General features: G+C 38.7%; 1 protein-coding gene across 14 annotated transcripts in view; it reads right to left on the bottom strand.

Annotated features, from left to right (window-relative positions):
• Nucleotides 1-15,450, bottom strand: part of RAPGEF2 (Rap guanine nucleotide exchange factor 2) — a 269,320-nt gene that overhangs the window by 51,767 nt on the left and 202,103 nt on the right. For all 14 annotated transcript variants that reach the window (XM_060178881.1, XM_060178878.1, XM_060178879.1 and 11 more), the window contains one exon: nucleotides 4,653-4,784. In XM_060178881.1, the coding sequence (XP_060034864.1) occupies nucleotides 4,653-4,784 (132 nt within the window). The remainder of the gene's footprint in view (nucleotides 1-4,652; nucleotides 4,785-15,450) is intronic.

The following is a 15,450-nucleotide window of genomic DNA, read 5'->3' on the forward strand; positions in this document are numbered from 1 at the left end:
TACTGATGACCACAGAATGCAAGCTTGGACCTAGAGGGATGTAGAGGCTACACAGGCTCCCATGCTGAATATGGGCCCCAGATCAAATCAATGGGCTTTACAGTCAACAATATTTATACACTTTTCCCATATTTGGGAGCTACTCTCTTCCCTGACCCAGCTTTATAGCCCTTTTCCCAGCCATGACATCATCTTCCCAGACAATAACTTGGGTCCATCTGCATATCAGATGTCAGCCTCAGGCAAAAACTAATAAAGTCATGGACCCTTTAGAATATACCTAAAATAGACCTACTAGCTATTTCCAAAACGGAGACCCCAAATCTTCATCTGCAATATTTCAGCCTTTAGCTTCATGATTAATCAACAATTTGTGTAGCTTTATATGTTAATTCTTTTTCAGCCACCAGGTTCCAAGTTGCTACCATGATGCCAAACAGACTTCCCTGGACAGATGACCCCACCAATGTGTCCTGGAGCTCTGCTAGGGAAAGAGAAAGACAGGCTGGGAGTATGGATCGACCTGTAAATGCCCATGTTCAGCGGGGAAGCAATTACAGAAGACAGACCTTACACTTTCTGCACCCCATAATGACCCTGGGTCCATACTCCCACAGGGTTAAAGAATAGGAAAGCTATCAGGGGAGGGGATGGGATATGAAACTCTGGTGGTGGGAATTGTAACCCTCTTATCATAAGGTCGTATCAGCGTTTCCATTTTATAAATAAATTAAAAACAATAATAATGAAAAACAAATCTTTTTTAAAAAGTATCATAAAATAAAGTTTAATCAGTGCTTTGTATAAGCCATTTTGTGTAAAAAAAAAAAAAAAAAAAAAGTTAAGTCCTCATAGCGCAGTGGTTAAGCACACTTGGCATGAAGGGCAAGGGCCGGTGTAAGGATCCCAGTTTGAGCCCCCGGATCCTCACCTGCAGGGGAGTCATTTCATGGTGGTGAAGCATGTCTGCAGGTGTCTATCTTTCTCTCCCCCTCTCTGTCTTCCCCTCCTCTCTCCACTTCTCTCTACCCCGCCCAACAATGATGATAAACAAAAATGGCAACAAAAAGGGAAAAAATAGCCTCCATAAGCAATGAAAAGCTAAATGGTGGTGCAGGCACCAAGCCCCAGCAATAACCCTGGAGGCAAAAAAAAAAAAAAAAGTTAAGTCCTCATATTCACAATCACAACTTTTTAGTCTATTAAGATGTATATATATTTGCATGCTCTCTCCTGCAAATCATCTAGTGTTTTCATTTGAATAGACACAATGTATTATTATTAATGTGCATAAGTGAGTCCTATCCTGATATAAAGTATGTCTCAAATGATTGAGTAACTATTGAGTATTTTTATTGGCCAATATATCATTAGGCTTGTTAATCCTTTAGTTTATCTGGAATTCATCTTAATTATGATATAAAGTGAAACTATTAAAATGACTAACCACTTCAAATTCATTTTATCACTCTCTTCACTCACTTGTAAGATTTCTTTGATTACACACTGCATCCTCTCTGAAGAGTGTTGTTCTACATAAACTATTAGCACTATTGATCTACTTCTGAACAACTAGTTCAATCCACCTAATTCATTGGTCTGACCGTCACAACTGGAAATTACACACTGTCTCATATCAACAATTAAGGCATTCTGTTCTCTCTATCACCTACTCTTTCATTTTCCTTCCAAAGTTCTTTTTTTTTTTTTTTTTAGGAGTAATCACTGAGATAATGATGGTTTATAATACGGTGCTGTGTCTGAGGGTTTCAATTTAACACCCGTTCAAATGTATGTCACCACACCACTCCTATCATTAAGGTACCAGTATCCATCTACCACAAAAATCATTAGACTCCCCTTGTTTCTAACCTATAGCCCTCTGGTAACCTAAGTTCTGTGGTCACAATCAAAAGGCTTGTTTTGGTTTGACTTTGCTCCTTTACGCTTCAGCTATAAGTGAGATCAAATGGTATTTGCTTTTCTCCTTCTGACTTCACACAGTCTTTCCCAGATCCATGCAGTCACAGAAAGCAAGATTTTATTTTACTTTTTACCCATAGAAGTTTATCAGTGTACAGATAGACCACATCTTCAACTTAAGCACAATTTTTAGTCTTCACGATACTACTACTTTTTCCTTCTCATTCCGTCTTCATTACCTTCAGTCATTCATCCACACATTCTTAGTGAATGACTAGGATTTCCTAACACTAAACTTGATTCTTAGAAACCAAAGACAGACAAGGTTTCTGTTGTTCCAGCAGATAGGACATAAAAAGAAAATGTTTCATTGAAACTAAAGCAGTAGAGGATCCATATTTAAGACTGGTCACTGAAACAGGCACAAGTGTCAAATTTCTTCTCACATAATCTGAGAAGGATTAATAGAAATGATCTGTTCTGTCAAGGTTCTCTACTATGTGTCAAATTTGGTAGAATCAATAACTAAATTGTTTGTTACATCTAGATTTTTTTGGGACCAAGTGGTGGCATACCTGGCTGAATGCTCACATTACAGTGCACAAGGACACAGGTTCAAGCCCCTGGTCCCCACCTGCAGGAGGAAAGCTTCACAACAGTGAAGCAGGGCTGCAGGTGTCTCTTTGTCTCTTTCCCTCTATTTCAACCTCCCCTCTCATTTCTCTCTGTCTCTATCCAATAATAGAAAAATTTTAAAAAGACACCTAGATTTTTCATTATGAAGAATTTAAACTTAAAAAAAGTTTGAAATGAATAGCCTTGTAACTCAACTAAAATGAGTCAAAATATACAGAAATCTCTTTTCCCATCTATTCTCAAATATAAAGACTGCAGGATGTAAGCTCAATCGTGTCAGAACAATTTAAGAGTTCTTATTCATTCTGGATTCTCAGACATTATGATAGCATTTAGGGACAGTAGTAGTATAATTGAAAATTTCCTTCTGAATCTAGCCCAGTCTATTCAAGGCTAAGAACACATTAAAGCTAGACCTCCTATAAGAACAGGCCTCACAGAAGTTGAAAAATAAGACTAGAAGAGAAAACACAAGTAGAACCTGAACTGGAGTTGGTGTATTACACCAAAGTAAAAGATTCTGGGGTGGGTTGGGCAGTGGAGGGAATACAGGTCCAAAAAGGATGACAGAGGACCTAGTGGGGGTTGTATTGTTATGTGGAAAACTGAGAAATGTTATGCATGTACAAACCATTGTATTTACTGTTGAATGTAAAACATTAATCCCCCAATAAAGAAATTAAAAACAAAAAAAGAACAGGCCTCAATTAATATGTAAAGAACTTACTATGTTTTCTAGTAAACATCTGAAGAATGCAGTCAACATTGCTACAAACTCAAGTTGTGTTCTGTTATAGCTCTCCAAAGTATATAATCTCAGTTTAGAGACATGGGTTCTAATAAGGTATTCCAATTAAATTAAATGAAGCAGCCTTCATTTACACTGTTCATTGTCCTACTATAAGAAATTATCTAAGAAAAAAAAAAGACAGAGACAGAGAAGGCAAAGAGACAAAGAGACTAGAGCTTCTTTCAATGCTGTGAGGCATGGGCTCGGACCTGGACTGTGCACATGGCAGAGCTGAACACTACCCAAGTGACCTATTTCATTGGCTTGAATACTGTGTGTGTGTGTGTGTGTGTGTGTGTGTGTGTGTGTGTGTGTGTGTGTGTGTGTGTGTGTGTGTAGGGGGCGAGGTGGGTGTAACAGGAAGGAAAGAGAAAAGATATGATAACATCACTTAATCACTTACCACCCATGGAGCTCCCATGCAGTGTCAGAGCTCAAATCCTGGAACCCACACTCTACTGAGTGAGTTATCTTCTAGCCTGCTAAGGGACACTCTTGAATATGTTTGTTTTTTTTTTCTACAAATAACTTCTGGGCTATGGAGACAGCATAATGACTAAACAAAAGACTTTTCATTCCTGAGGCTCCAAGGTCTCAGGTTCAATCCCCAGCACCACCGCACCAGAGTTGAACAATGCTCTAGTCTTTCTCACTGTACTGCTCTCAACTTATTAAAATAAAACAAAGTAAAATAAATTAGAGGAAAAAAAAAAAAACTTCTCAAAGTAGGAGTTTGGTGCAAGTAGCAGTAAAGTCATGTTGCTCTACCTTCTTCTTATTTATCATTTAAAAATCAAATACTTCCTGAAGAGCAAATTGTAAATTAAGATTTAATGCATAGGGCAGAGGTAGATAGCATAATGGTTATGCAAAGAGACACTCTCAAGCCTGAAGCTCCAAAGTCCCAGGTTCAATCCCCCACCACCACCACCATCATAAACCAGAACTGCTCTGGTAAAAAACAAAAAACAAACACGCAAACAACCCCCCCCCCCAAAAAAAAAACCATTAAGAACATTTAATGCATCAAGGTAGAGATTTGAAGTTAGATGATTATATAACTACATAATAGATGATAATAAAGTAAGGAAATTCCTCATCAGCTATGAATCTGCAAGTGATTCAAATGAGTTCCTAAAACAAGTACACAACACACCTTATGTCTACGTGAAGCTTAAGCACTAACCCTGCATGCACAAACATACATACATATACATTTATGAAGTCTATCAGTTCAGGATTAACCAATTAAAGCTTTTGGGAAAATGTAAAAATGAAGCAAATGCCAAGGACAACACCTTACCTGGTAGATATCAGAAAGACTGCTGCTCCCAGAATCACTAGTGATACTACATCCTGAATGGCTAGAAGACACGTGGGTCACCTGTGGGTGGAGACTATCAGTGAGGTGCAGCTTTGTGAAATCTGCTGGAAGCTATGGAAGGAGCAGGAAAAGCTAGGATCAGAGTTTGCATCAGAAATAACAAGAAGACATTTAAAACTCTATCCATTTAATACTCTATACGATTTCGCCAAAAATACTAGAAGTCCATTACTTTTAAAAATTCACAGATTTCTAAATATATTCTATTAACCAAAATATAAATAGTGATTATTATTTAGCTTTAGGGCATTCAGTGAACCTTAACACTAAGTTTAATGTTAAATGAGTGAATTTGGTGGTTAAGATGAGCCAGGGTAAGCACTTAACTCAATAAGCTACAATTTTCAAATTAAACACCAATGAACAAATTAGCCATGGCAAGACGCAGTTTGACAGGTTCTTATATGTGCTAATACTTAAAGATGAAAGAAAAAGGGCATCTTAAAATCAACAAAGCGTATTGTTATCTAAGTGTGTTAGTCTATATGAAAGAGAGACAGTAAAGCATCCCCTCAGAACGTAGAATTGAAAAAATTAGAGACAACACCTACCTACCTATTCACACATGGTTAAAATCAGTTTTCCACTTGCTCAAGTTTACACTGTAAATGAATCTATTAGATAGATTCACTGAATATCCCTCTTCCACAACTCCCGCAGAGAGAAACTATATTAAAAAAAACAGTAGTATTCATATTCTTGCCTATACTTTTTCCCTCACTCCATCCAAGTCAGAGGAACAGATGTTAAGAAATACTCTCTTTGAGGCCGGGTGGTGGTGCACCTGGTTGAGTGCACATGCTACAAATGCACAAGGACCTGGGTTCAAGTTCCTGGCCCCAACCTGCAGTAGGAAAGTTTCACAAGTGATGAAGCAGAGCTACAGGTCTCTCTCTCTCTCTCCCTCCCTCCCCCACCCCTCTAGATTTCTCTGCCTCTACCCAAATAAATATATAAATAAGTAAAATATTGAAAAAAGTTTTTAAGCATTTCGATTATCACACTTCGTACTCACTTCAAAATATATGCTGACATCACCCAATAATGGTATCTTTCTCTTTCCTTGTCTGCATACTAATCCTATTTAGCTACTGAATATTTACAGCAAAAAAGACTGACTGTCAATATGAAAGTTAAATAGCAGTTTACCTTTCTCTCCTTTGACTCTCAACTCTCCCTGCCTCCAAAAACTAAGATGCCTTTTCAACTGAGAAAAGGTTTCACAAAGACAATGATTCAGGTTTACATCACTGACAAACTGGGGCTTGCCAGATGCCTCAGAGTTCTAAATAAACAAAATTTATCTCCATAATCAATCAGATTTATCTCTACAAGTTACCATGTTTAGTAATAATTGATTATCTTGTATAGAAATATTTTTACCTTCAGGGATATAAGTTTAAGGACCGATTTATTAGGGGCTATATGATTAGGTACAAAACAAATCAAACTAAAAATTATGTGGAGGCACTAGAAGTGAGCTCTTTCTTCACAAGCCTGAGATCACTATAAATATGATGTGTCCCATTATGAGTACTTTTTGGTTAAAATATTGAGAACTGAAAGTGTCGTAAAATTTATGAGGCATACTTCATTCTAATGAGTTGATCGGTGAATAGTTCTAAATTGAGCATTTGTATGTCTTGTTCACAGTACAGAGTGGTGAACTCTTATAGCATTTCTTCAAAGACAATTTGGGAAGACTTTAGTCACAGAGATATAGAAATGACTGATGGTCCATGTACTTATGCAACAGATATCAAAGACTGAAGTAATCCGTTCATAGCCAAGGTAATGAGCACTATGCAGTCACTTGCCATAGAAGTCAACTGGGGAAACATTACTCAATGGCTCAATGGTTTTAAAAGGCACCAATAGATATGTGTAATTACAGAACAATAAACTGATTTCTATTGATTACCTTTACAGACATGACACATGTTGATATGTGCTATATACAATGTGGTTTAAAAATATTAGCTCAAGTATGTCAAAGATAGAGACATCTAAGAACTTTATAGTCAATAAACAGGACCTCACAGGACCCTATTCTCTCAGTATCTATTGTATGTCATTTTTCCCAAGAATTATAGTGTGGAAACTTCTAAGAGCTATGACAATTCTAAATCTAATAGAAAGACATGGGTTCAGCCTTTATACATCACAATCTACTTAGAGCCACAAATACTAGTCACATGGTTATGTCAGGGCAAGAACTGTAAAGATGTCTAAAGAGAAGAAGAAATATGTTCACTCTTAAGAATTCAATTATATTTTATAAATACCGAGTATCAGGGGCATGCCAGTGGGTTAGTGCAGTGGGTTAAGTGTACATGGTGCAAAGCACAAGGATGGTTTAAGGATCCCGGTTCGAGCCCCTGGCTCCCCACCTGCAAGGGGTCGCTCCACCGGCAGTGAAGTAGGTCTGCAGGTGTCTATCTTTCTCTCTGTCTTCCCGTCCTCTCAATTTCTCTGTCCTATCCAACAACAGCAATAGCAACAACAATAATAACAACAGCAACAATAAACAAGGGCAACAAAAGGAAAAAATAGCTTCCAGGAGCAATGCCTCTATAGTGCAGGCACCAAGCCCCATCAATAACCCTGGAGGCAAAAAAAGAAGAAAAAAATTAAAAAGAAAAAAAAATACTGAGTATCTGCTTGTTAGCTACTCTGGTAGGCAGAGGGAATGGCAAGGTGCTATAAGACACTTTGAACTCCAAATATAACTTCTACTACCCAAAAAAAGGTGACTGAAATAGGCGTCATGAGCAACAGAACATAGTTGTTTTTTGGGGGAGTCTCACAACATACATGATTCCAATTCTCAGGGGCTGATCTCCCCCCCCAAAAAAAAAAAAAAGAAACACACAGGCATGGAGGGAGAGTTACTACAGCACTGCTCTATTTCTGGAACTTTCCCTGGTGTTGTGATGCTCCAATGTAAAGAGAGAGCGCCAGGGCTCAAACATGGGTTTTTTTATGCAAGGCAAGGTGCATGTCCTAATGAGGCGAGCTACTTCCCAGCCCCTCAAGTTTTTTTTTAAATGTGATTTTTAAAAAAAAATTTTTTTAAATATTTATTTATTTTCCCTTTTTGTTGCCCTTGTTGTTTTTCATTGCTGTTGTAGTTCTTATTGTTGTTGTTGTTGATGATGATGTCATTGTTGGATAGGACAGAGAGAAATGGAGAGAGGAGAGACGACAGAGAGGGAGAGAGAAAGATAGACACCTGCAGACCTGCTTCACCGCCTATGAAGCGACTCCCCTGCAGGTGGGGAGCCAGGGGCTCGAACCGGGATCCTTATGCCGGTCCTTGCACTTTGCGCCACCTGCGCTTAACCCACTGTGCTACCGCCCGACTCCCTTAAATGTGATTTTTATCTCCCCACTACCACCTGTGATCTTTACAGAACTACATGAAATAATGATATACAAGTAAATGCAAACATAGTTCAGTATTAACTGAACACTTCTTTATAGTAGAAATAAATGAACAGATGTTTAAGAAAATTTAAATTTCCTCTCTCACGTTTAGGGATAACACCACTACTAAAATTTTATGAAAGGGATAGGGAGACAGCGCAATGGTTATACAAATGACTTTGGTGCCTGAGGCTCCATGGTCCCACCTTCAATCTATAGCAGCAGCTTAAGCCAGAACTGGTCTTTTTCTGTATCTCTCTTATTAATATATATATATTTAAATTATGACAGTGCACATCAAGCTATGGAATAGGGGAACCGGAAACCTCTGTAGTTGTTTCCAAAGAAAGAAAAGAAAGAAGGAGGAGGAGGAGGAGGAGGAGGAGGAGGAGGAGGAGGAGACGGGGACTCAACCTCTTCTCACAGAGCAGAGCCCTGGACCCAAGTCTCAGAGAAATGAGACTTCAGGAGGCAGATGAACCAGACAAATGAGGGGCGGGGGTGTTAGTACAGGTACCCATGTGAAAATATGAGAACAATGGAGAACCCTCCTAGGGAAAAAATACCTCATGTTTTCAGTAAAGAACATAAAATATACACCCCAAAATATACACAGTGGCACAACACCCCCAAGACATCACAATCTGCTCATCTCAAATTTATTTTATTTTATTTTTTTGCCTCTAGGGTTATTGCTGGGGCTCAGTGCCAACACTACAAATCCATTGCTCCTGTGGCCATTTTTTTTTCTAATATATATATTTTTTGGATAGGACAGAGAGAAATGAGAAGGGAGGGAAAGACAGAGATGGAGAGAGGAAGATTACTTGCAGACCTGCTTCACCACTTGTGAAGTGACCCCCTTGCAGGTGGGGAACCGCCGACTCGAAATGGGATCCTTGTGCGTGTCCTTGCACTTTGTACTATGTGTGCTTAACCCTGTGCACCACCACCCAGCCCTCTCAATTCAAACTTTTCTATGTGATTTTTAAATTACTATTGTTACACTCTTTAGTTACTCTAGGTCAAAGTGAGCCTCTGTATCATCTTGTGACTAGCCATTGTCCTCTTGACATCAATATTTTGCACATTCAAAAAAGAATACAATTTTAAATTTTTCTTCTATTTTTTTCAATCACTATAAGTATTTTTTATTTTAGCATCTGACTTGATGAATATATTACTCCTCCAACCCTTTGCTAGATTGAGAGCAACCTATCTTCTTAAAAACAGAGTACCTGCGAATCATAATTACAACAAACTACTAGGCAAATAATCAAATCACAGTTTAACCATACGTACTACTAAGCCCACAAAAAACAATAATGGCATTATTTAAATCATATTCCTAAAGGCATAAAGTCTGCATAAATTTAAAATTGGATACCAACTGTGTAATAGTTTACTTTTATTTTGTTCCAAACTGGGGGATGTTATAATAAACAATAGTAATAAAGTATTATGCAAAGGACTTAAATATAACATATGAATAAGCATCTGCTCTTAACTGATTAATAATTAACACTTAAAAAATCACTAACACAAGAACTCATCTGTTTTCTTTTAATGTTTTATTTTTTATTAGTGATTTAACACTGATTTACAAGATTGTAAGAGAAATAATTACAATAGGGGCATAATTCCATACCGTTCCTACCACCAGAGTTCTGTGTCCCATTCTCTCCACTGGAAACTTCCCTATTGTTTATCTCTCTGGGACCAAAATTCTCCTGGGGGTTACAAGGTGGGAGTTCTAACTTCTAGAATTGCTTCTTTGCTGTACAAGAACTCTATTCTGAACACAAATACAATTAGTATGGATGTTGTGAAGTCTAACATCACTGAGAAAACAGTTCGGTGAACTGGCAAAATCTTCTAAATTGGTGAGACTTATTTATATTTATATTTTCAAGGAAGAGCCAGTCTATTACTAGAGGTATTTCTTTCTTTCTTTTTAAATATTTATTCATTTATTCTCTTTAGTTGCCCTTGTTGTTTTATTGTTGTTGGTGGTGATGTTGTTGTTAAATAGGACAGAGAGAAATGGAGAGAGGAGGGAAACACAGAGAGGGGGAGAGAAAGACAGACACCTGCAGACCTGCTTCACCGCCTGTGAAGCGACTCCCCTGCAGGTGGGGAGTCGGGGTTCGAACCGGGATCCTTATGCCGGTCCTTGCGCTGTGCGCCATCTGCGCTTAACCCGCTGTGCTACCACCTGACTCCCACTAGAGGTATTTCTTATTGTTCTCTGAGGTGTAGTAAAAATACAATTTCCAGTATTTTCCATTTATTCATCATTCCTTAAAGTCTTTGTTGGGGAATTAATAACTGGGCATAAAGTATGAATAAGAGGGCTTGACACAGAAACCATTACAGAATTGTATTTGATATTAATTATTACGTCAGAGTATACCTAATACCCGAGTCCTTTCCAGTTCTAGAACTCCTGTAGTTGGAAGAAGCCTGTCAGTTACTGAGTTATTCCTAGAAATAAATTTAACTGTCAAATCCATCCAATTACAGATACTATTCCCTTACCCACTGTGGAATTCAAGGGTTTTGTTTGTTTTGGTGTGATGTGGGGTGAACACAGCGCTTTGCACATGCATGATACTCCTGAGTGGCCTTCCTCAGTTGAATTTTATTCTCAATTGTTTTTTGGGGGGGGGAGAGAGAAGAAAAGGGGGTGAGGAGAAAGGGAGGGAGGGAAAGAGGGAGAGAGAATATGGAGTGACACCACAGCACCATCTCACCATTCACGAGGCTCCGTCTGTCATCTATAGTAGAGCCAGGCCTCAAGCATAGTAAGCAGGCATGCCCTGCAATAGGTGAACAATTTCCCATCCCACGCCCCAATTTATATTTTAAATGTACTTTTCTTGGTTCACTATTGTTCTCTCTGTATGTACACACACACACACACACACACAGACACACACACACACACGCATGCAGCTTAATGAATGACCTTTTCATGTACCAACAGTTCAGACACACTATGACATGCTTCTATTTGAATAGGTAAGAATATTATTTAGTAACTGCATTAAAAGGCTACTTCAGCTGTTTATAGTATGGTCAACTTCTATTTCTCTCAACTACGATATGTCCTTAAGATGTATAAGGTAATATCAAATACTTGTAATTTTGAGATCAACTATCCAAGAATTGTTAAATCTGTATAAAATATAAAACTTCTTTAATTCCTTGATACCACTCCCATCATGTGGTTTTTAGAAACATTCCAAGTCAGCAGTATTTGAGGTCGTTGCTACCTTGTTTCTATGGTAGATACTTTACATGCAAAGTAAAATAAACTGAGAAAGAACTTAGAAAGGGTTAAGAGCAACTCCTCTCTGGTGCCCTGTGGTAGTAAGACAGTGCCTGATACATAACTTCCCTAACATTTGATAATCATTGTAAAACAATGTTATATATGAAGAGTTGGTTATAACTTAAGCTTGTTTCACCATTTTCAAGAAAGACATCTGGTATAGTGAGAGAACTTTGATTTTAATATTATAATCAATGAAATGTCACTTGAAAGATAGCTATATTCTTTTCCAAAATGAAAATGTATCCAGACCTAAAGCAAACTAGTTTTTTTCCCCCACAGAAATACTAAGGCGGTTAGTTTTTTCTTTTAAAAAAAAATAGTTATTCATTTACTGGACAGGGATAGAAAGAAACCAAGGAGACACCTGATGCATTGCTTTACCACTTGTGAAGCTTCCCCTGCAGGTGGGGAGTGGAGGGGATGGGCACCGGGAGCTCAAGCCCAGGTCCTTCTTCTAGCGTTTGCCAGCCCAGGTCCTCATGCATGGTAACACGTGTACTCAGTTGAGTGCACCATCACCTGCCTGAGTAGCTTGTTATTATGTAGATGTGGCCAAATGAAATGTCTTATTTCCCATTAAAAGATAAATGAAAGTGTTAGGAGGGCTTCCCAGTAACAGCCACTCTCTTCTCATTCCAAATACAGACGTTTACACAACACATTCACACGGAATCTCTGTTCCTTTACAATTTGCTATGTGCCATCAATAATCACTGATCTAGAAAGCACAGATTTATTTGAAGGATTCAAAAAATGATTTCTAGATTGCTCTGTCCAAGAAATTTTCAACTAAATACATGACAATTGTTGGTACTGAGTCAGGCTTCATTTAAAAATCATCATCTATATAGCATTCACCTATTTATTTATTTATTTTTTAAATATTTATTTTATTTATTTATTCCCTTTTGTTGCTCTTGTTGTTTTATTGTTGTAGTTATTATTGTTGTTGTCGTTGTTGGATAGGACAGAGAGAAATGGAGAGAGGAGGGGAAGACAGAGAGGAGGAGAGAAAGATAGACACCTGCAGACCTGCTTCACCGCCTGTGAAGCGACTCCCCTGCAGGTGGGGAGCCGGGGTTCGAACCGGGATCCTTATGCCAGTCCTTGTGCTTTGCGCCACCTGCGCTTAACCCGCTGCGCTACAGCCCAACTCCCACATTCACCTATTTAAACCCCAAACTCCTGTGTGCACTTCCCCTTCACGTTAGTGATAATTACTGCCACTGTGGGGTGGGGAATTACTATATAATGAGCAATGTGGAGAATATTTGACATCTGTTATTCTAATACTTAAAAGGACTCAGATGCTGCATTTAATTACTGATGAACCAGAAGTTTCCAACAGTTCAAATGGTTCATCCAAAGCCCCCGGAGGTAAAGGTCTCCAAAATTACTTAAACTGTCTCTTCATTCTAGATATATACTATTTGGGGCCATATTCCAATCCAATCTTTTTAACTGTCTTTTCCCGAATGTGATGGAAATGCCTTCAAGAAATTTTAATTGTGTTAGGGAGACAACTCAGCCTATAATGACAGAAAACCTATATGCCTGAGGCTCTGGAGGCTGCAGGTTCAATTATCTAGCATCATCTTAATCAGAGTTGAGCAGTGCTCTGGCCTGGCCTTTTTTTTTCTCATAACAAATCTATCCTTGAATTAAAAAACAAGCAAACATAAACACAACTTTACATTAGTACAACCATCCTTTATATTATTCTAATGTTACAACCAACCCAATACATATGCTTTAACAAAAGTCGTGTGTGTGTGTGCGTGCGCGCGTGCGCGTGTTTCACCCAAGCATTGCTCAGCTTTGGTTTAGGTGGAGCAAGAGATTGAACCTGGGACATCAGAGCCTCAGGCATGAGAGTTTCTCTGCATAGCCATTATGTTATCTCCCCATCCCCCACAATGTGTTAATGATACACATTCTACAGTTACTAAAACTGAAGTTCTCAGTCACTTGTTTTCTAGGACCAAGTGGGATTGGTGCTATGGAAGTAGCAACCCCAGGAGAAAGAGGAAGTCGCTGGTAATACTAGAAGAGAGCTTCTCTGACCAATTAGACAACAACTCTGATGAGCTCCAAAGGGAGTACACTTTGTCATCCCAGCTGTGAAAATGCTCAGGGGATATGGAATTAAGGTAGAAATGGGTGTTTAAAAGTCAAAGAAAAGAAATATTCTATGTGATCCATGGAGGACCCTTTGCTCACTGCCTTCCGAACAAATTTAAGCAGATGGTTTGGGGAGAAAGCCTCACAAAGAATTGAAAGTATTTAAAAAAGAATGAGGGGGATGGGTGGTAGCATACTGGGTTAAACGCACATGACACGAAGCACAAGGATGTGCATATGGATCCCAGTTCCGAGCCCCCAGCTCCCCATCTGCAGGGGGGTTGCATCACAAGCAGTGAAGCAGGTCTGCAGGAGTCTATCTTTTCTCTCCCCCTCTGTCTTCCCCTCCTCTCTCCATTTCTCTCTGTCCTATCCAACAACAATGACAGCAATAACAACAACAGTAATAACAACAATGATAAACAAGGGCAACAAAAGGGGAAAAATATCCTTCAGGAGCAGTGATTCTTAGCGCAGGCACCAAGTCCCAGTGATAAAAAATTAAAAGTATTAATATACACAAGTAACTTTTAAAAACCTCTTTCAACGCTAAAAAAGTTACTTCGAAGACAGTGACCAGGACACTTGGGTCTATATGCAGCAAAATGTCATCACATCAAATGGCTGAGACTGATAATTATTTATTCCCAGCGTCCCCTTCCAGGGAGCACAGCTGGAGAACATTTCCCAACCACCCTCACATTTACACACGCACCAGTACAACTGATTTAGAATCTTTGAAATATGAGCAAACAAGTGATGTCTACCATCTCCACTCCTAAAAATCCTCCAAGAGACCTGCTGTGCTCTTCCCACCTTCCATCAAGAGTCTGTCAGAAGGCAATACGAGATTTGCTTGAAGTTTACACAACTGCGGCACAAAATGGAAGAACCTGGATCCCTGAATCATTACATGAAACCAACTGCCTGCCTGCCAATCAACAATGCTTGCTTCAAATTTTATGCAAAAGAACTATAAACTTCAAAAAGAAAAAAAAAAGATTTATGGGCTGTGTAGATAGCATAATGGATATGCAAAAGACTTCCACGACTGAGGCTCTGAGGCCCAGGTTCAACCCCAACATTACCATAAGCCCGGGCTGAGCAGTACTCTGGTCACTGTTTTTCTTTCTGTATCTCTCTCGCCTTAAAATAACATTAAAAGATTTATTTATAATAAGGGAGGGAAAGTACAATAGTACGTCTCAGTTCTGGCAAGAGGTGGTATTAGGGATTGAACATGGGGCCTCTGGCAACTCAAACACACAAGCTGGTGTTCTAACAGGCTAAACTATCTCCCTGCTGGCCCATTGTCTTTTTTTTTAAAGGATTTATTTTATTCATTTCATATGAGACAGACAGAGTTCCATGTGGGAAGAAGGGAGAAGGGGGAGTGCCACTCCAGGACTTGTGGTGTTGAGATGAAACAAGTCATATACTCTAGCAGTTGGGCTATTTTATTTTGCTGGCCGCCATTGTGTTGCATTTGGTTTGGACAATAGGTAGTGCTGTCTTAACTGATATGAATGCTATGGTAATTTTTTGTGTCCTATTTGTGAAGAATCCTTCATAATGAAATTCTAAATTCCTTAAAGAGAAGTAGAGAAAGGATCTAATCACACCCTGATCTCATAGTAGTGTGGATGAAATAAACACCAGCATTCATTTACGTATTCAGTCAAACACATTAATTGAAAACACATTTTATGCCAGGTGCATTTCCAGGATTTCTAAATATAGCAGTACAAAAGATAAATTTCCTACTCTAATGGTTGTTAAACTTACAACTGGTAGTGAACAAATAAAGGGATAATGAAGAAATGATCAAATAGC

This window comes from Erinaceus europaeus, chromosome 19, assembly GCF_950295315.1.
Source record: "Erinaceus europaeus chromosome 19, mEriEur2.1, whole genome shotgun sequence".
Taxonomy (NCBI): Eukaryota; Metazoa; Chordata; class Mammalia; order Eulipotyphla; family Erinaceidae; genus Erinaceus; species Erinaceus europaeus.